General features: G+C 39.7%; 1 protein-coding gene across 1 annotated transcript in view; it reads right to left on the minus strand.

Moving 5' to 3' along the window:
• Positions 1-22,145, minus strand: part of PRKCA (protein kinase C alpha) — a 546,763-nt gene that overhangs the window by 523,840 nt on the left and 778 nt on the right. Inside the window, exon 2 of the mRNA XM_054573066.1 lies at positions 19,321-19,352. Within this exon, the coding sequence (XP_054429041.1) occupies positions 19,321-19,352 (32 nt within the window). The remainder of the gene's footprint in view (positions 1-19,320; positions 19,353-22,145) is intronic.

The raw sequence follows: 22,145 nt of genomic DNA on the forward strand, positions 1-22,145 counted from the left end.
CCCAATTTAATGTACACTAGGCCTGACCGCACTTGTTTTATAATATCCCTGTAGACCACCAGGATATAAACCAGGAAATTAAAGAGCATGTTCTTACAGAATTTCTACATTTCATTATGTGTGATGGGTGGAGGGGGCTGCCAGGAAAAGAAGACATCTGGATCCAAGTTGTAAAAAGGGGGAAATTACTTTCAAAAATATACAAATCCATGAAAAATGTACCCTTCAAAAATGATACATTAGATGACATTTCACAATAATCAACAAAATGAATCAATAAAGATCTGTATTCCAAAACGAACATAACCCAGTCACTTAGTTGTATGATTCAGGCAACAACCTCTGACCTCATCCATAAAATAACTTATCTTATTTAATATTCACGGCCAAATGAGGACATCTATGTAAAGTGCTTAACACTGGACCATACACAAAGGACACATTCAAAAAGTGTTAGGTATTATTATTCCCAGCAACTAGCACAGTGCTTGGTAGATAATGTCCACTGAATATATAATTTTAAGTAGATGGTTGGTAGCCAGCCATACATACGTGGAGGTCTTAGGGCCTTAATATCAACCATAAAATTTAAAACTTCACACAAATGGCCAGCTTTTTTTTAAAAGGGAGAAAGGAGGAGAGGGATGGGAGACAGTAATGGAAATTACTTTAAAGGTCAAATTTGCACAAATAGGATTTGTACATGCAAAAGCATGCAGTCTTATAAACTCAAAGTAATCCTGGGGCTCTATCTAGCGCAAAGGATTGTAAGTAAGCTTTCCAAAAAAAAAAAAAATCACAGCTACCAACCCTTCGGGGCTTTTTCTCCTCTCCCTTAACTCTATTCTCAAACAGTTTTAGGAACATTGTATCCCGGCTTGCAGCTTCCAACATAATTTCCTCTCCCATGCATTTCTGAATAGAGCAATCTGTACTCTCGCTATCATCAGCCATCGCTGGGCTTAGGGTCCCATTATTTCAGCTTTCATTATGGGTCCTACAAGATCAAACACAAAGCTCTACTAGTATTTTATTTCCTCTCCAGATTTGGGCGGGGGGCGGGGGGTGGGGGAGAGGGGCTGCAGAGTGATTGCTTGGGTCACAGAGCTCTGTAAAATACAAAACCAAAACATGACTCAAATACCAGATTTTGACTACAAGACTGTCACATAAATTGGATAGTAAAAAACATTGGCTCAGACCCAGAAGTCAGAAATATTTAACATTTTACATGCTACTAAAAAGGAAAAACAACATAAAGGCATGAACACGGTTTGTTTTTCTCATCCTAAACCAACTCAATTCCTGGCTTACGGCCAATTCCCAGAAATGATAGTTTGTTTTACATAAACCGTTCAATATTTCATGATAATATTTTTAGGGAAAAAATTCCAGTACCATAGGTTATTTTTCCAAGATATTATGTTTCTTTGGAAGAATTAAAAGAAAGGGGGGAAATACGTAAAAACTGACTAACAAGGAGATTGAGCACTTCCAAGGATCTCCAACCCCCAGGAGATCAATAAGGAGAAGGGAACTTGGAAACCAGACAGCCTAGGACTGACAAATAGGTTTGGTCTTTCACGTCAATTCCCATCACATAGGTAACGGCTACTTGGAGTACTGAGTTGAGGAGGATTCTGAAACTGAAAAAGGACCATGGTTACCGTAATTAGTGTTATCTGCCATAGCGACTGGCAAGAATGTCACATTTACTACCATTAACGGAGCCCTCATTACACACTGGACAGAGGCCTAAACTAAATTCAAACCAAAATTGGCTAATTTCCACTCTAGTGCTTATGTGTTGCATAAAAAGTTTTCTTTTTTAAAACATTCTTATATATGTTGACTTTTTTTAATAGAAGAACTCTTTAATGTCTAAGTCATTCTTATTTATATTTTCAGCTCTTTGATAAGAGCGAGCAGGCCCTCTAATTGTTAAGAAACTGTTCCTCCCCCACATCAATAGCTGGAGTGCAGTTCTGCACACAGCAGGCCCAAGAGCTGCCTACCGTCTGCTTCTTCAAATAAGAACACACCAAATTCACCTCTCACATGCTTATTCTCTTTGCCCCTAGATATTCCAGTGTACAAAAATAACTCTAAAGCTCAATTTGGTCTCGTGTTGGAAATTAGAAGACCAAGAACAAAATAAAAGAGCATGTACAGCAATGTGGGTGAAGTTTAGACAAGTAAATGACTATATTACAATTCAATTACCAATTCTTTCCATCACCTCCAACAGGCAGACACACACCTACACACAAACATACACCTCTTGCTCCCAAGAGTACTTACTAAAAACTAAAATTTACAGAGGTATTATGAACACCACACATTTAGAAAGACCTCTGACAACCTCGTTTTCCACAGATAGCATGCAGCTATTTCCACAGTGCGTTGCAAAATTTAGCACAAACAAGTTAAACTAGGTTAACTGTTCTCAATTTCAGGTATTTTAATTGATGGGGAAAAAACCTCCACTGGTGTTCTTTCCGCCTTGATATACATGTAACAATCATGTGAAGTTATAAAGGCATCTTTATCTGACCTGACCCGGATGGAATTGGAGTCCAATCAATCAAACCTCTTGATCCAGCTGCCAACCAGCAAAATCTACAGAGGAATACAGGGCGCTGCACCATGAGCCTGCCATCAGCAAAATGGGAAACTCATAGGCCTGAGCCCCGCTACCCTGCCGGGCACCTACCAGGCAGATAAGGAAAAGAACGGATAGAAGATGAAGTTGCAGATTGCATGACTCAAGGACATTTCCAATTATTTTTAAATGTCCAAGATCACAGTGCAGTGTCTAAGCATAACCACTTGGGTGATAAAAGAAATGCACAGAATAGATGAATCTAAAAATCACAATAGTGGTTACTTTGGAGAAGAGACAAGGCAGATGGAGGACTTTGCCAAGTTCTACTACTCAACCTGGGTAGTGGTTACAGGGATATTAGCTTTATAATAATTCATTAAACCATACATTTTATGTGGTTTTATATATCTTTTTTTTTCCTACAAGGAAAAGTTTTAAAAGTATGACCCAATTTTACTTTCTAAGGATGCTCTAAAGTTGAACTCTTCCAATAGCCACTTGCCACGTGTGGCCACTAAACTTTAAACTTTAATTAAAAATAAGATAAAAATCCAGTGCCACATTTCAAGTGCTTAATAGACAGTGTTAGTGGCTACATACTAGATAGCGCAGATTAAAGAACATCCCATCACTACACAAAATTCTACTGGACAGCAATTGTCTTGAAAATTAGCTGCTTTCCAGGTCTCTAAAGCTCTGTGAATTCCTAACTCATTTCTCCAGGAAAGACCAAGCATGAGAGCTTTGACCTTCAGAATAGGATTCCATTCCTATCATCCTGCTTGTAAATAAGGCCCCAATGATGAGAAGCAATAGAAGCTCTAGTGACAGCCACCCAGCAACCACACTAATGACAAGGCTGACCTCACTTAGAATAGCATTATTCCAATGCAACTAACAGTAATTTTTTTTTTAAAGGAGTGGTCTGATTTAAGATCAAGGAAAACACCTGATTATCCAGATGCATGATCGGATATACTACGGCCAGACAACTGGCAAAAACCTGCTATCTCTGAGACAAAGGAAAAGTAACTAGACCCAAGGTGGGATCCTGGATAGAATCCTGAAACAGAAAATAGACATTAGTGGAAAAACTGTAGAAAATTCAAGTAAGGTTTGTAGTTTAGTTGATAATATTGTACCAATGTTAATTTCCTGTTCTTGATGATTATACTATTGTTTTTGATGATTCTACTATGTCGACATTGGGGGAAGTTTGGTGAGAGAGATATGGAAACTCCGTGTATCATTTAACTTTTTTGTGTCTAAAATAAGTTCAAAAAAGAGTTTGAAGGGAAAACAAATATTTCTTCCAAAGGTTTAAGAGTGAGCGTCAGGGAGGCAGAACTCTAGTGAGAGCCAAGGGTGGCTCAGCCATGTGAGATTTAGATGTGGTTGGCACAAGTGCCTGGCTCCCCACCCCAGAACCATCCGATTTTTCTGGAAAATGGAACTGAATTATTTGATAAGAAGGGCTATTATTCCAAGCAGGTGATACATTTCAGAGAGCGGGCACAACGGGAAAATAAAGGTGGCATGGGAAGTGACTAGCCTTAGCACTGAAGTCCTACCACAAAATTTTTAAAATTATTCAGACATGTCAAATCAGCAATGGTAATTTTTGAGCTAGAATTTCTCAATTTTGAGCATGGTTCAAAGACTTTTAGGGCAATAAATATGGCCAAGAGTATTGGAGGGAAATTTATCAAAGGGGGGAAAGAACGAACAATCTCTTTGGGGGCTCATTTTGAAGCAACATAGAAATTTGGAAGATGAAGGAAAATTTCCCAAGAAACATTTCTAAGATATCTATTGTACATGGGTTTAGAAAAAAATATTGAAAAAGGTATGCATAAATGTCCGTGTTTATCATTAGATCTGTAATTTTGTATATTTTGTATAAATGCTGTATCTGTATTTCCAAGAGCACAACCTCAAAACAACACTGAAATTGTGAAATAAAGGCTTGATATCTGTATTTGGCTGTACCACTGTCCAAAAATAATTTCAATTCTAAAAGTGAGGTTACTAAGAAGACAAAATTAGCAAAAAATAAACTCTTCAGTTACATTCAGTCACCATTTGAATGAATCTTGTTTAGGAGGTTACTAAATATGTACATTTGCAGATTAAACACTAACTTATACATATATTTTCAGGTAACATAGGACATGCAAAATCAGTTCTGATGTAATATCTCAGTGTCAGATAATTAGTAAAGACTAAAAAACAGAAATGAAATGTATTCCCAAAGCATCATGGTAAAAGAGTTAAAGTTAGGCAAAAGACAAAAAGTTTCTTCAAATACTCATTTTCCTTGCCTGTGAATTCTAATACAATGTTTTAAATGAAGTCTTTACATGTCATTTCTATACTGGTAATCTATAAATTATAAAAGAAAAACTTATAATGCAGACTCAGTACACTTAGAGCAAGATATCATATTTACCTCTAAAATGCACTGCCAGTTTTCAAAGAAAATAAGAGGAACCTTCTTTGTTTGCTGATTTCCTCATGCTTTTTTTTTTTTTTTTTTTTTAAATAGAGATCGGATGAGCACCTATTCTCATTGGCAATAGAACTTAAGATTCAAGACTATAAAGTGCAGGTAAGTACAAAGGTTTCTGAGCTTCCAAGAAGCAGGAAGGCATCCGTGGGCAGTGTCACCACGTGGATGCTGGGAACCAGAGATTTAGGTGGTCACACTCTTGTGGCTTAGTTTACAACAAGTCACTTAACTCCCCTGGGCCAACTCCACAGCTGTAAATTCAAGGCCTCAGCTACACAGTCCCCATATTCCTTTCTTGCTTTAAGTCCTAAGAGCACGGCTCTTCCCGACCGTATGACTACAGAATTCGGCAGAAAGGTCAAGAAAGGTCAGCGCTTAAATGTATACGAATTCAGATGTTAGCCTGCTTTTAAACACAAGCATGTTTTTCTCGCCTGCAAATATATAATTTAAGCAACTCTAAAGTGGATGTTTAACAAGAACTATCCTGGTTCTTTTCTATTGACCAAAAGGTTTGTGAATCTGACATGAATATGTTCTACCACTTCAAATAATTAACTTTTTAAAAATCCTAAGAAAAAGCTTCCTCAGTTTCAGACTAAGACAAAATATACAGAATACCAACTATACCTTGACATTAAAGGAACACATAGGAAACAAGTAAAAACAGGCCAAAAGTTAATGATGCTCTACGGAATTTTAAGACAAAACTTGGGCCTTCATTAATTCTCTACTGATGGGCAAGTCACCTAAAAGCACTTTGATCACAAATGGTTTTATCAAACTTAGTAGCATGAATGCATTATTTCTCCCAAGTTTAGTCTTTAAATTTAAAATAAATTGTGAAAAGCATCTTACACCTCTCATTATCATAGTAACTGAAGAATTTAATCAGCCCAGAGCCTCACCCATGAGTGATCCTATGCTCTCTAGCACTGTACCTTTTATCTTAATCATCCTTCAACAGCATTTCATTAGATTCCTCTCAGGCCACCACGGCAAGTCTTAAGCACACCAACTATTCCAGCTCCCGCCAATAATTCATCTTTAAAAAAATACAATCTTGCCAGTTAATTTGCACCACAAATTTGGCTCAATACCAGCAGGTGCTGTGATGCAATTAAGCAACAACAACAAAACTACAAGGGAAAAATAAAGACAATGCATCTCAGTCTTTACCCCCAATTTTGATTTTGGACCTAAAGAACGAAGGAATGAATGAACGAATGATAAAATTCAAAAAAAAATAAAATCAGTCCTGTGTGCTTCTGAACTGTTTAAAATGAATGATCACCCTGGCTGGTGTGGCTCAGGTGGTTGGAGCATCATCCCCACACCAAAAGGTTGTGGGTTTGATTCCCAGTCAGGGCACATACCCAGGTTATAGGTTCCGTCCCAGGTCGGGGCACAAGTGAGTAGGCAACCAATCAATGTTTCTCTCTCCCCTATCCTCTAAAAGTAATTTTAAAAAATGTCCTTGGGTGAGGATAAAAAAAATAGATAAATAAAAAATAAATTATCCTTTGATTTTTAAAGGCACATATGTGGTATAGAGAGAGAGAAAATGAAATCAAAACAGAAGAATGATGCAGCTTTCCATGTTAATGAGTCACTCAGATCAAAGTAACTAATGTGAAACTAAGGCGACAAAAATCACTTTAGTGATCAAACAAACTCAGCATGTGAAAGAATTAGATTTACTCAAAAGATTTCAAAGTTATTAGGAAAATGACTCACAACATGGTATTTTATAATCCACCTATTAAATGGTAAACATCCTTACACAACTTTTTATTACAACTGCATTTTAAAAGCATTTTTTGTTTAGAATCTAAGAAAATAAGTATGATTTAAATTACTTTCTACTTTGTAAATGGTTATCAAATTGCAATATCTAGTTTTTTTAAAAAAAATGAGTTATCTCCTGTTTTCATGTTTTAGGATAGTTACACAGTTAGATGCATAAATTCAACAGGAAAATAATGTAAACTCATTTACTGATACTTCAAGACACATCCAAATGGAAGCTAACAGAAGCCTTTACAAGCATGAGCCTAACTTTTTTGAATCAATGAGAGTTTTATCAATTACAACAAATGGCACCACATATCATACTTTATTAGAAAACCTGAGGGAAAGAAAAAAACCAAATGAAATTAACAGTAAAAGGGATTGGCTACTTATGTGTATAGCTTCAAATACTAAAAATCTACTGCCATTAAACACACTTACTAAACCTACCTGGTCTCAAAGCCACAAGATGACAGGCAAGCTACCCCTCTGGGTCCCAGCGTCTGCTCCCGCAGGGCAGGACAGTAATGCCAGCTCCCACAGAGTGGTGGCAGATCGTTAAGTACATAATACTGCTACTAAGCTGACATGCAAAGTTTTATTGTGCAAATCTGAAATCAGATAAGAATCCATCCCTTGCTCCAACCTGCACAGCACCCCTTTGCCATCCTTTACAAAGGTTCCTGATTAAGGTTGTAACACATTCTCCTGAGTTTGGCCCCGCAGAGAAGGAAGGAACAAGTACTGATAATGAACCAGAAATTCAGACAGAATATGTCAGTAGGCAGTTTTTCAAATAGAAAGTACTGGTTTTAAATACATAAATGGTTTCTTTCTTTATAATTTCCCTTATAAATGCATGTGAACCTATCTAGTATAACTCAGTGTATATATCACCTCCATTCATAATTTCCATGCAGTAAGACCCTGGACTTCCAACATGATGCTGTAACCAACAGCAACAGCTTGGCAATGGAGACCCTTGGCATAGTGTCAAAGCAGCACATTTTCTAAAACAAGAAATTTTCCAAGCTTTGATGCAATAGATCTTTCATAGAGATACAAGCTTTCATGTCCTATAATTGCAACATTTTTCTGAAAAGGAAGCATAACATACAAATAAAAAGACACCAAAGGGAATAATGCATTAGTGTAGAAGAACCAATATATGGGGAATCGCAGGAAGTACTCCACCTGCATTTCTCCAATCTATCCTTCTGCTTGGGGTTTGGCACTGACATCTCAAATAGTCTGGCCTTCCGCCCAGTTGATACGGCTCAGTGAATGTACGAGTCACTTTCATCTTTCTCTCCTTTTGCTGTTATTTTTTTTTCTCACATTAGAACATCTTCCCGCATTCCTCCACAGGAAATTCTATGCATTCTACAGAGCCCAAATCGAAGCCACCTCCTCATGAGCCGAGAAAGTATCTTCCTCCTTCTCACATGTTCAACACTATTTCATTCAGACATATTACAATGAGTGGTTTCATCTAAGTTGTTTCACTCTAAGCTCCCTGATACCACACTGTCCCATGCCCTGTAGTGTCTGGCACAATAGAGATACAATGGAGGTCCACATGTCTGGCCTCATGCCCAGAAGAGGTAGTAAGTACAGGAAACAATCTACATCAGACTGCACTGCTGTGCATGAGCTGCTACAGGCATCGCTGCAAGAGTCATGGAGTCACTGACAGCATAACTGACAGGGAGAGGAGTCCGAGTATCTCAGAATTTGCTCAGAATTCAGCCCTAAACTGGACCCTCCTCTTCTTATTCCACTTCTCATACAGGTTTGTCCAAGTTGAAGGTAAACTTTTAACACCTTCACATCCCATATTTCCACCTTCACTATTTACATCCTGTCTATTGGAGTGACCTAAAATAATATAGATGGGGCTTGTATTTCCCAAAACACCAAAAGCAGAGATATTGGAGGAACAAACACAGCAAGTAAGAGCAGTCAAGATGAACTGCCCTCATGCTAATCTTACTTCGTGAACTCATCTTTAATTCTTATCTTGTGCTGACAATCAAATAATTCCCCTCCATCCCATTTCTTGATAGAAATGTATTTCCAGAAACCATTTTCCACTTTGTATAATTTAATGGGGGGGACTTCTGGTCAAGGTGGCGGCACAGGCAGACACGGCTCTCGCCTCGTCACACAGCCCCATCAAAATTACAACGAAAATGTAGAACCATCACTCGGAACCATCAGAAACAGAATTGAATGGAAGTCTGACAACTACAGAATTAGAGAAACCACACCCATCTAGACTGGAAGGAGGGGCGCAGACACGGAATGGGTTGGTCTCTCACCCACTTGTGATGGATTAAAAATTTGGGAGGGATAAGTCAGGAGCGAGGAGTCCCAGCCCAATGTCAGGCCCCCCAGCCCAAGGTTCCAGTGCCAGGAAGACAAGTCCCCACAACTTCTGGCTGAAAAACAAGTGGGGATTGAGTTGGTGGAAGAAACTTCTGGAGCCCCAAGTAGTTCCTCTTCAAGAACCCACACATGGTCTCACCTACTCAGACTCACTCCCTCTGGGCTCCAACATTGGGGCAGCAGCTCGAAATGCACCAGTGGTAAACAGGGAAAAACTGAAGTGTCTGGCATCAAGGCGAGCAGAGGCCACTGTCCCTTTTCGAAACCCTCCCCACAAGGAGCCAGCAGGTTGATGCCACATCTGAGACTCCATCAGCCTGGCTAACACTGTTTGACCTGCCTTGGAGATCCCCAGAGACTCCGCCTCAAGCAACTGAGGGGTACACCCAAGATGCTTTTCCATATGAATGGCTGGTCTTGGCTCTTGCTGCACAACTTCCTAAATCTTATCAAACAAGCAACAGCTGGCCTCAGTGATCCCCAAGCCTGGCACTAGCAGCAGCCAGCCTAGCTTCACAGCTTAGCTTCACTTGGGAATCTCCAAGTCCAGCACAAGTAGCAGACACCTCAGAGTATAACTCAGGCAGGGTGGCCCTGGGCAAAACGCAAGTGGGGGCTGACCTTGGCCTGCACACCCAGCGGACAGCTACAGACCACACTGGAGCAGCACCACTGTCCCCCTGCACAGCTGACCCTCCGCAGAGGGTGAAGGTTGGTGGTCAAGGGGTCCCAGCCAGTCCTTGCAGCTGACTGGCCCAGGTAAATTCCTTCCATTGGTCTGCCAACAGGAACTAAGCCTTAACTACAGGAGGAGGGTGTACTCTGCCAATGAGAAGGGCACCCCTTGAGTACCCAGCTTGGGTGATAGGGGAGGCTGTGCCCCTAGACCCTGCAGGACACCTACTACATTTGGCCGCACTACCAAGACATGGAGTCAAAGCAGCTCTACCTAATATATAGAAACACACAGGGAGGCTGCCAAAACAAGGAGACAAAGAAACATGGTCCAAATGAAAGAGCAGATCAAACTCCAGAAAGAGAGATTGCTTATCTCTATTTCCTTTACCTATCAGATGCAGAGTTCAAAACACTGGTTATAAGGATGCCCAAGAAACTTAGGACCACAGAGCTGCATTGACTACCAGATTCATTTTTTAAACCAGAAAATGTTTTAAATTTATAATTCCATATTTATAATGTTGGTCACAACATTATGATTATTCCTTGTCTGTACTTTAGTATTTTTCACCATTTGTGAAGAAACATTAAAACAAGTTAAATGGTAGTGTGCTGAGTTTTTTGTTTGGTTTTTTTTTTTTCTCCTTTTAAAGGTGGTTGTTTAACTAAGACTAAACAATGGGAACCCCTTGTGAGCATGCTCAGTATCATTGTGGAGAACCAAGAGGGCTTCTAACTAACTGTAACAATGATCATGGTTGTGATGTGTTGTTTTTTTTTTTTTTTTACATAAAATTCCAAATGTTTATAAACAAACAAACAGAAAAAACTTAGGACCTCAACAGCATAGAGATCTGGTCAGAAACAAAGCATAGACTAATTGAAATAAAGAACAATTTACATGGCAGTAACAGTAGAATGGATTAAGCTGAGAATCAAGTCATATGGAACATAAGGAAGCAAAAAAACAACCAATCAGAACAAGTAAAAAGAATCCAAAAAAAAGAAAATAGTATAAGCAGCCTCTGGGACAACTTCAAAAGGTCAAATGTTCACATGATTAGGGTGCCAGAAGAAGAGGAGAAAGAGCAAGAAATTGGAAATCTATTCAGAAAAATAGTGAATGTAAAACTTCCCTAATTTGATGAAGGAAATAGACATGCAAGTCCAGGAAGCACAGAGTCTCCCAAACAAGATGGATGCAAAGAGGCCCACTCCAAGACACATAATTAAAAGGCCAAAGGTTAACTCTTAAAAGCAGCAAGAGACAAGAAGTTAGTTACCTCCAGGGGAGTTCCCATAAGACTGGCAGCTGATTTCTCAAAAGAAACTTTGCAGGAGGGAAGGGACTGGCAAGAAATATTGAAAGCCACGTAAAGTGGGGACCTATAGCCAAGATTGCTCTACCCAGCAAAGCTATCATTTAGAATCAAAGGGCAGATAAAGAGCTTCCCAGACAAGAAAACACTAAAGGAGTTCATTATCGACAAACCACTCTTATATGAAATGTTAAAGGACTTATTTAAGAAAAAGGAGATCAAAAATATGAATTGCAAAAAATACAAAATCAACAATCGAATCTAAAAAACAACTTAGTAAACAAAAACAGAGAATTATGGAAACAGAGGGTTTGGATGGTTGCCAGATGCGACGGGGGTGAGGGGGAGTGGGTGAAGAAGTACAAATAGGTAGTTCCAGCATAGCTATGGGGATGTAAAATACAGTATAGGAAATGGAGTAGCCGAAGAACTTACACACGTGACCCACACACATGAACAATGGTGAGGGGACTGCCTGAGGGAGTGGGAGGTGCTGGGTGGAGGGGGAAAAGGGGGAAAAAATCAGGACAAATGTAATAGCACAATCAATAAAATATTTTTAGAATCTAAAAAATAGTTAAGCTTTTTTTTTAACGTAGCCTTAGTAATTTCAATCAGTAATTTCAATTAATACTGTGCCAATACTGAGATGCTTATGTAACAAAGTCTAACATGAGGTTTCAAAGTTTGGTAGGAAACAAGACCTGAAATAAAGGGTTTGTCATGGAAATTCTGACAGACCCTGAGGACAGTGAAGCCTTAATTCTCTGTCACCAAGAAATGGTTTGTGTTTCCCTTAAGAGCATCATTCTTTCCTCCCCTAATATAAATCCAGGCTTTGTAAGTACCCAAAAAGTTTCCATTTGGCTCTGAAACATGTTTTCTGCAGAATATGAACCCATACCGTACACCACCCCACCAGCCTGGTAAGCTCCTCAGCACTCTGGTTTCTAAAAGAGGGATAATGTCCCAGACTTCATGGGCTGCTTTCAGGCCCAACATACTGCTCCATTTAGCTAATATTAGTTTGTCTTGCCTTTCAGTTGAAGAAAATCTTTAAAGTGATTGTAATTCAGGTACATCCCTTCTCCTTCAGTGTCCCTGCTGCCTCTCATCCATTCCTCTCACAGCAAGGCACAGAAACCTTTTGGGTACAAGAAGTTTTAAGAATACCAGAATCAATCAAGTGAGCTACTGCTCCCTCTGGAGCATGACAAATGGCCTCAGCTATTAGCAATCCGAAATAAAACAGAACATTTAAGCAGCTGTACCAAGCGCATGCACTAGAGCTCGTTTTAACCCCCTACCCCACACCCAGGGCATTTCCCTCTCCTGCTGCGGCCCAAAACATGCTTGTTTTGTTTGTGGCAATAAAATTTTATTTTTTTAATACTTTATCCTCATCCAAGGACATTTTTTTTTCATTGTTTTGAGATAAGAAGGGAGGAACAGAGACAGACAGACAGACAGACAGACAGACACATCAGTGTAACACAGAAACATCTGTTGGTTGCCTCCTATATGCATCCCAGTCGGGGATCAAACCCGCAACTATGTATATGTCCTGACTGGGGATTAAATCGGCACCTTTTGTTTTAAGGGACAATGCTCCAGCTCACTATATCACACCAGCCAGGGCCAATAGGATTCATTTCTGATGCTTGGGTTCCTTTCTAAAGACAGAAGGATGGCACATGGAGTGGTTTATTCCTATTGTACAAATTTTGTAGGTTTAGAATTACACATAACTTATTACAGATACAATTAAATTACATATAACAATACAGATACAATTAAAATGTTCTGCTCCATGTTTTAAATAAGTATGCTTAGCGTCACAAAGTACAATACTTTTTCTTAAGCCATGTAATGATCCATCCTAGTTGACATACCTTTGGATTATGAACTAGATTTAAAAAAATGGTAGGCAGGCAGCAGTCACTGTGATCCTTCTGGTTATGGACGTTCATATCATCTCTCTCCTAATATTTACATAGTGTCCTCCGAGTGCCAGGAACTGCACTAAACACTGGAGACAGAGAAATAAGCCTCAGTTCTTGGTGGCAAGGCTGGCAGAGGGACAAAAAAAAAGGTATGAGGAGAGGGTGCTATGACAGGGACAGCAGACAGAATGGCAGGAGGACAGAGGCGGCCTGGGCGAGGACTCACAGGTGGGACAGGCCTTCCCCGGGCCAAGAGTGGGCGGGGGAAGAGACGGAGAAAGAAAACAGTTCCTGGGAAGCTGCATCTTCCTCAGAACGACTGGGAGGATGGGAAGAAGGAAAGAACCCTGAGAGGAGTCTGAAAAAGCACGACAGAAGGATTTAAGAGACAGAATGTCCTGCTGAGGAGCTGGATGGCACCTGATAGGGAAGCTTTGCAATTAAGGCTATTCTGAAAGGAGGATATTCTGAAGGAAAAAGGAATGAGCAAGCTAAGGGTTAATGTGCCTAAAAAATTAAATTCAAATAACACCATCCAGGAGAGCGAAATACTCAGAGGGCAGCCAATCACTTCATCATAAAATTAAAGGAAACTTAAATGCCAGATCCATCCTCAAAAATAAATATTAGGTTTCTAATGCCTAGTAGGAAGAATGACCATTCATCGGCCACACCATCAGCTTCTGGTGTGGGGGGGTGTGTCTGATTTTCACTTAATGCGCTCAGTATGATTCTGAAAGCCATTAATCAGGAATCATTTCATGACAAGTATATAACACCAAACGGGAATACCCAACACTCATTTTATCCACGTGTCCTTATTTCTAACAAGTGTTAATGTATCTTTGTGGAGAAAAGAAAAACTAGTGAAAACAAAAGCCGCTTTAACTGCCCACCTGCACTGCACTTTTCCATACTTTAGGAATTATTGACAATTTCATCTTCAAAGCTGAAATAACTCTTTGATCTGATCTCAGTGCAAAAATGTCCCAGTTTCAAATTATACTCACTCTTCCATGGGCCTCTCTATTTGGAACTCTATAGATAACCCCAAGAGTTCATTTGCAGTTCACATAGCTTCTAATTTGAGGTGATTCATGAAAAGGGGGGCCAAGGGGTTGACCCCTGTTTTGAAATTGAAGGATGGAAAATCCTGGTATCTGGTGGGTACTAGACTTAGCAGGGTATCACTCTGTAAATTACCTAAGTGTCCAACCACTATGCTGTACACCTGAAACAAACATAAAATATTGAACGTTAACTGTAATTGGGGGGAAAAAAAAAAAAAAGTCCTGGCATCAACTTTTAAAATCAGTGGCCTCTCAAAGTTTAGGGGTGGCCAACCCCACCCCACACAAGAAGGACAAATACCTCACATTCTTCCCAACTCCATCCTCAGCCCCCTTCTATCTTCTGGCACTTGGTGTCCACACTTGGCTCCCAGGCCCTGCAGACCGATGAGAATAACTAGACATCCTTTTCTGAAAAGCTGCCAACTCAATCCCCATTCTGTTAAAGGTCATCCTCCCTCAAGTTGGCCTGGTTTTCTGGAATTCCTCGGCTTCTGCAGCCAAGGAAGACTCACTTTTTTCTTCTTCCCTGAAACATGAAATTTCATTCTTACAGAAGAATATAAAAACCATCCTGCTCAGCAGAGCTGATGTAAATATACCCCAAAGCAGGCCTTCGACATGGAATGTCATCAGCAAAAGGCAAAGGGAAGATGACTTTTAACCCTTAAATACTGAAAAATACAGGGCGTTAGTGAAAGACACAGGATAAGTACAGTATTTCATGTGCTCTTAGCAGGGAAAGGGCTCTAGATTCAAAAGTGCTTCCCAGTGACAGCAGAAAGTACACAAATGTAAATGAACCCCCTGCAGGCAGACCCTCTCAAATACCCTAGTGGTGTCTCTTCAGAGCCAGCGGTCCCCTGCTGTTCCAGGTCATTGGCAGGGATTAATCCTGATGTCCTCCTTTAGAGTATCCTAATCAAAGAGCCTCAGTTAGCGGTAATTTTCATTTGTGACATTAAACAAAGGAGAAAGAATAGAAAAGGCAGGAAAAACAAGCCGAGGTGAGCCAGAGGTAACAGACTGTGGTGCCAGCTTGGCACGTCGATAAGCAGGTCACACTTGGAGAGGCTGCTTCTATCACTGAAACTAGAGAAGCACGTGGGTCTTGCTAATGCTGAGGAGGAAAAAGTGAGCGGGTTCATCCCTTTTTCTAACAGTGAGAGGAGCAGATCAGACTGGGTCCGCTGCCCCCCAGAGGAAGAGAGCCTTGGAACAGCTCAGTGGGTCCCCCTGCCCTGTGACCTGGGACGACTGCCTTTGGAAGCAGTCAGTACAGGAAAGAAACCCCCGAATGGGGACAGATCTTCCTGGATTGAACCTCAAGTTCATCGATGACCAAGCAAGACAAGTTCACGTTGCTTTCTCTGAAAATTAGTGGGGGGGGGGGGGGGGGCAAGGACAGCTAGCCTCGTACAGATGAAATAAGCACAGGGCTGATCACGCCAAGCAACCACATTAGGCCAGAGAAAAATAAAACGGCAAATTCGAGTCATGCCATTTCAAGGCTTATTTCAAATCTACAAAGGGAAGGCTTGTCGTCATCGCTAAGAATGTTAAGAAAAATGTTTCATAGCTTCTAGATCTAGCCTGAACCCTTCTTTCTTCTCTCCCATGTTTGAGGCCCTTTGTTTCACTATGTCAGACAGCAAATTCTCACAATGGGATTCTCCTGGGTTCCCTGCCCTAGTATCATGTTTTCAACCCCATCAACCTCTCTTCAGTAAAGTCTCCAGCTTCCATTTATGTTGTATCTTGGAGAAGGGAAGACGTGGGAAATAAATTTACATGCTCTTTGTACATGTTTGTAAAACATAATGCTTTCTAAATGGCACAGATTACAAACCCAGTTTTAAGGACCAAAACTCACCTACCTCAGTTTTCCAGTCGTCACTAAACATTTACTAAGTGAAATGATGGCAAATATTTTGGATTGAAAGCTATCTCACTCCATGAATGTGTGACTCATTTGTAGCATGTGCACCTACAGATAGTGTATCTACTGAACAAAGTAACAACATACTAAGAGCCAGAAGATGCTGCCTTCATCAGATGAGAACACTCTGAGGGATAAAGACAACAAAAAAGCAGTCGCAAACTCCAGCAGCCCTGGTCAGAGGGTGTGTCACCAAAGGACGAAAATGAGTTTATCATTTCATGTGGCTATCAAACAGAACACCAAGAGGAAATGTTTAAAGTTAGAGAAGAACATTAAGAAAACATTCTAAAATGGTCAAATGTTATAAAAATTAATTTCAAGCAGAGCACCAAATTAGGAAACATTGGATAACTATTGTGCAATTAAAAAGCACTGTCCTAAGCTAACAGATTGTTAATTAAGTTACAACAAATAAGATACAATGGATTGATTAGCATGCCTACGGGAAGTTAAATACAAATGACAAGTACTGAAATTGTAACAAGCAGGTAGCATGTTACAAATAGACTTATACTTGAAATGGTTTCTGCAAATTAAAATTTGTAAATGCAGTAAGGGAATTGGTTAAAGAGCTGACTCTTAATTCTTCACCAAAGGAGAGAACAGTGCATAAAGTACATAGTCGCTGCTCTAATTTGTCTCATTTGTAAATCCTGAATTCAAATAACAGGTAAAGGCAATTCACAGAACAAATACAAACTGCTAAAACATGCCTGAAAACATGCTCAACCTCACCCAGGAATGGAATTGGGGGGTGGGGGTGGGGACATAGGGAAGGTGCCTTTTCATATTCCAGAGCAAAAATGAAAAAGACTGATACCAATACTGGTAAGAGTGAAGAGAAAAGGGTATTTCTCATAGATTAATACTGAAAATGTAAATTGGAAACTATTTGGAGAACAACTTAGCTGTACTCATTAAAATTTTAAATGTATACACACACTCTTCTAGGTATCTATTGTACAAGTGTCCAAGGATTTTATCAACAGTAGTATTTGTACTAGTAAGAACTTGGAAATTACTCAAATACCCATCAATAGAGAAATGGGTGAATACATTTGCTATAGCCACACATGCAACCACTAAATACAGTAAGGTAGAACTGATGTTTTGACATGAAAGGATATCCACCACATGCTGCTGAGTGAAAAAATTAAGCTGCAAAATGATTAAAAGTTTAATCTCTTTTAAAAACACTAAGTATGTGTGATTGAGTGAAGAAATGGATGCCTTAGGAATTATCATTGAGGGGGAAAGGGAGAAGAGTACACAATTTTATTTTGATGCACTGTTGACAATTTTTGTGACTATCATTTTTTGTAATTTAGGTAGAAGGAAGTTATGCTGAAACTGTTAACCTGCTAATTCACTGAAAGTTCAATAGGTGCTCTGTGAGGGAAACACCTCAGGCCCTCCTGAGCAGCCACTCTTTGATTTTACCAACAAAATAGCTCAGAAGAGCAGGTCTGAAAGGGACCAACTTGATCCTGAGGTTCTTTATATGCAGAAAATCATAGTTCTTAAGATACCCACTTTTGCACTCAATTATGATTTAGAAAATTTAGTAAATTTTTTTTTTTTTACAAGTTTTCATAGGCCTTCACCAAGCACGTTACCAACGGAACCACATGAGCACACAGTCCCAAGTTTACAGCTTTAAACAACCTCAAGCCACGGTCAAGCACAGGAGCGAACGCTGCCTGCGAGGTTCAGGGCCACAACTTTCAGAACTGGGAGGAGTTACGCCTTCATCTTTCATAAAGATACTGGTGTGATAGACCTTTCTCTTTATTCTTTTTTAAAGGAATATTCCTTGATCACCCCTTGTACCACATAACTCTCAGAATGACTTATTCAATAGGGGTTTTAAGTAGCATTGTAAAGGAAGGTAAAGTATTAATTATACCATAAAATAGCTGCATTCCAAATGTTTAGAAAATGTACAGGGAGAGGCAAAAAGTAAGCTTATAATTGTTCATATGGAAAATACAATTAATAAGAATAAACTGGCTCACACACTCACAACTGCAAACCTACTTTTGCCCCACTCTGTATATAAAAACCAAGTTCACATATTTGCAGAAAATTTTAAAGGTAATCAACGTACTAGCACAACTGTAAAGTTACGAAAAGCACACACAGTCTCTCTCTCTCTCTCCCTCTCTAATGCACTTAATATTAAACAGTGTTAGGATAATATTTTCCAGGCTAGGATGTACTTTCCACTTGCCCTATTAATAAACCTATGCCCAGATGGGAAATGTAACCAGAACTAAATAAACAATATAAACAGTGAACAGGAGAGCCAGAAGGTAGACTAATAAACCTGGGATGCCTTCACAAACTAGGAAATGTTTTTTAAAAAAGTTTAAACAAATAGAATGGAAGTATAAAATGTTATATATTTGACATATGAAATGGAGAGTATATAAATTTACATATTTGACATGTGTGAAATGCAACTACAAATCACAGGAAGAGACTAATTGATTTCTTTCCAGATAAATCGATAGCATCATGTCACATACTTAAGCTAATGAAAAAAATGTGCCTATTACTACAATAAACAGTCATCATCATCAAATAATCTACACAACTTTAAAACAAGTAACCTTTGTCCTGGATGACAATCACTAATCAAATAACAAATAACAGTAAAATGAATGTGTGGCCTAAAATTAGTTAGGAGTCCAATTCAATGCATGGGTAAGAGATGAACAAAAAACGGAGGAAGAACAAGAAAAGCCACACGACTGCAAAGTGATTCCTTTTTTTTCTTTCTAAACACCCACACAAAGACAGCAGTTTCTGACAAGAATGTTCTTGGCAAAAGATAAAATTACAGGAAGGTTTTTTTTTTTTTTTTTTTTCAATGAGAAAAAGGCAGCTCTATATGTAGATTACTAGGCAATACCGCATGATTTTTTTTAAGGCCCAAATTTAACTTACGTCCCTCATATTTTGAAAATATATAAATAACTTTTTTGGATGACAAAGAGGACTGGAAATACAGTTCCTGTGTGAAATGCTTATTTCATGTTATACTGAAAAGTAAAATTGAACATGGCAGCTTACCTTGGCACTGGAAGCCTTGTTTCCCAAACCCCCTGAAAAACAGAAACAAGAACAAAATATCTTAACATATTTTGTGTGGGATGCCATATTTTAAGCCAGTTATGTGACAAAGTATTTTACAGAGTTAAAGGTATGTACGTAAAACCCAATGATTTGATAGGGAAAACATGCTTAAATAGCTCAGGACAGTGTAAATTCAACTTTGACAAAATCTCCCTGTCCTCTAAAGGCTCACTGAGCTATTTTGGTGTGTCAAGGTTCTTTCCAAAGTTTTACACTATTATCAATGCTTAAATTTCAAGGCAAGAACATAATTGTACATTCAAAGTTGTTGACCTCAAATAACATAAAGGACCTTCTGGGGAAAAAAAATCTAAGTACTTAATTTGGTCCCTAAAGACCAACTGAAAATTATTTTTTCTCCCTAAAGACAGATAAAAAGTATCTTCCTCATTTGTAACGAATTTATTTAAAATATTGTCTACAAATTGTCAAACAGCACCACTCAATATTAAATTTTGGCTTAAAGGAGCCAAGTTTTACAAAGTATCCCTATTTTTGCATTGAGATTATGATCTAAGTTTTATTGAGAACCAATAGCATTTGAAACATACTGAGGCTATTTTGTTATTGCAGGTTACTTTAGCGAATTTACTCTTTAAGTGGAGACCCTTGACATGGGCATTAAATTGTAAACACAGTTCTTATTAGGATGAACTGCATTGACTTTTTCAGGTAATTAGTCATCATGTCTCGCTTTATGTAGCTTTTTATATATACAAAGCACTTCACATATTTTTATCATTAAGTCATTTCCACACCTACCCCCCCCCCAATAAAACACAAACACTTAAATTATCAGTATTTTAATATTTAGATAAAACTCAAATCAGGGACCCAGAAAAACAATAATGAAAGAACACTGAAGAATTAAAACCACTGCTAGACAAGGCTGGTGGTTATTTTCCTGGAACTTCCAAGTGGCTGCTTTACAATTAAGTGGAGAAATGCTGCAGGGGTTACTCAGGGAAGAGCAGATAGGGCGACCTTTATTTTCCACTTCACCTTATACCTGGTGACCAGATGCCCCACATCAGTTCACCAGGGGCTAATCCTCCAGGGCAACTGATAGTGGAAAGACATTTGCTACCCTGCGGATGCATGTTGCAGTCCCTTTTCTAACTTACCTTCTTCCTGCAGAAGTCACCAGCAGTCTAACTGTCCCTTTTCATGGGATTTCACAGTTGACAGGTGAGGCTGAAGACCTCCCCCTTAACTAAATGCAATTATCTTCTTTTCCCTGATGCTCCAAGAACTTATTTTAAATGGTCTTATCTAAAATTACCTACTCCTTCAAGCACAATTGCTTCATAGGCTGACTACACAATGGAAATCATTCATAGAGATAGCTGTGCTTTTTCGTAAGTGTACTTTTGAGCAGCTTTCTAAAAAGGAAAGGAAAAATGAAGCACCTTAGTACCACATTTGTGGGACTCTCCCTTAGAGATGATATTCCCCAGGTGTGATAGATGCAAATAAAGCCATTCATATAAAAACTAAGCACCGTATTAACACCACGTTTGTGGGGACTCTCCCTTAGAGATAATACTCCCCAGGTGTGATGGGTTCAATTAAACGCGGTTAGCACCACGTTTGTGGGATTCCCCCTTGGAGATATTTTTCCCAAGGAGGGATGGATTCACACAGGACCACCCATACTTCTCCCTAAGGCCCCAACAAGATAAATATGACACACAGCCAGCTGGTGGCAGGGTGCACTCTGTGGCACTGTCACGATGGTGCACTTCTCCATCCATCCCTGTGAGAAGTGGGAGCTAAGAAAACCTTAGCCATAGCTCTGACTTGGGGACCTTGGGAAGGTATCCAGGCACAAGAGGTAGAAAAGGCAGGGTATGGGGCAACCTATGGCTGGTGGGGAAACTACAGCTCCTCAAACTGCATCACCTGGAGTTCCAGCTTTCTAAACTTTTGGGCTTTGGGGGAGAAGGGGTGCCACCAATCTTTCGAGAATCAGCTAATAAAGCTATAATTATCTCGCCAATAAAAAGCACAAACGGGAGGGATGGAAGGAGGTATGGGGGACAAATGGTGATGGGGCGGTAAACACACAAGTATTAAGAACTGTACACCTGAAACCTATATAATTTTATTAACCCCCAATAAATTCAATAAAAAATTTAAAAGCACGTGCAATTTCACTTAGTTTTACAGGGTTCTGAGGCCCCTGAAGCCCATCCTTTATCAATTCCTCCCAGACCCCCCAAGGTCCCCGAATTAAGAATAGCTGAGTTCACTGGAAATTACCTGAACTCTGACACCTTTAGCCCGTACAGTATTTTTCCTTAAATAAGGCCTCTGTCCTCGTCGACAGGGTTACAGATCTAATCTCGTGTTGACAGGGTCTATTTTAAATGACTCCCGCTGTCCTTCTGCCATTTGCCTGCTGTTTTATTTCCCCCTCCCCCGCAGCAAGCTTTCAACAGTTTGTTGCCTCTCCTCTCTTTGGGCTCACCCAGAAAAGTCAAAGTCTTTCCGTGCCCAGTAGATACAAGCTACAGTAGGCAGGAACCCAAGGTTCCAGTGGAGTCCACGCCCGATGGGAAACATAAAATACACACCCCCCGAACGCGCCCAGCCTGGCTCGCCAACAACTTGGACCGTGCGGCGCAATCACCGGCTGCCGCGGTTACTCCCGGGCGTGTTCCCCGGGAAACTCTGCCCTCTGGATTCTCCTTTTCACTTTCCCCTTTGCTCACACCCGGCAAACGGCTGCTTCGCTGTTTGCACTAAAGGCCGGCGAGTCT

This window comes from Pteronotus mesoamericanus, unplaced genomic scaffold, assembly GCF_021234165.1.
Source record: "Pteronotus mesoamericanus isolate MK-2021 breed Mesoamerican mustached bat unplaced genomic scaffold, CSHL_Meso_final contig_246, whole genome shotgun sequence".
Classification (NCBI taxonomy): domain Eukaryota; kingdom Metazoa; phylum Chordata; class Mammalia; order Chiroptera; family Mormoopidae; genus Pteronotus; species Pteronotus mesoamericanus.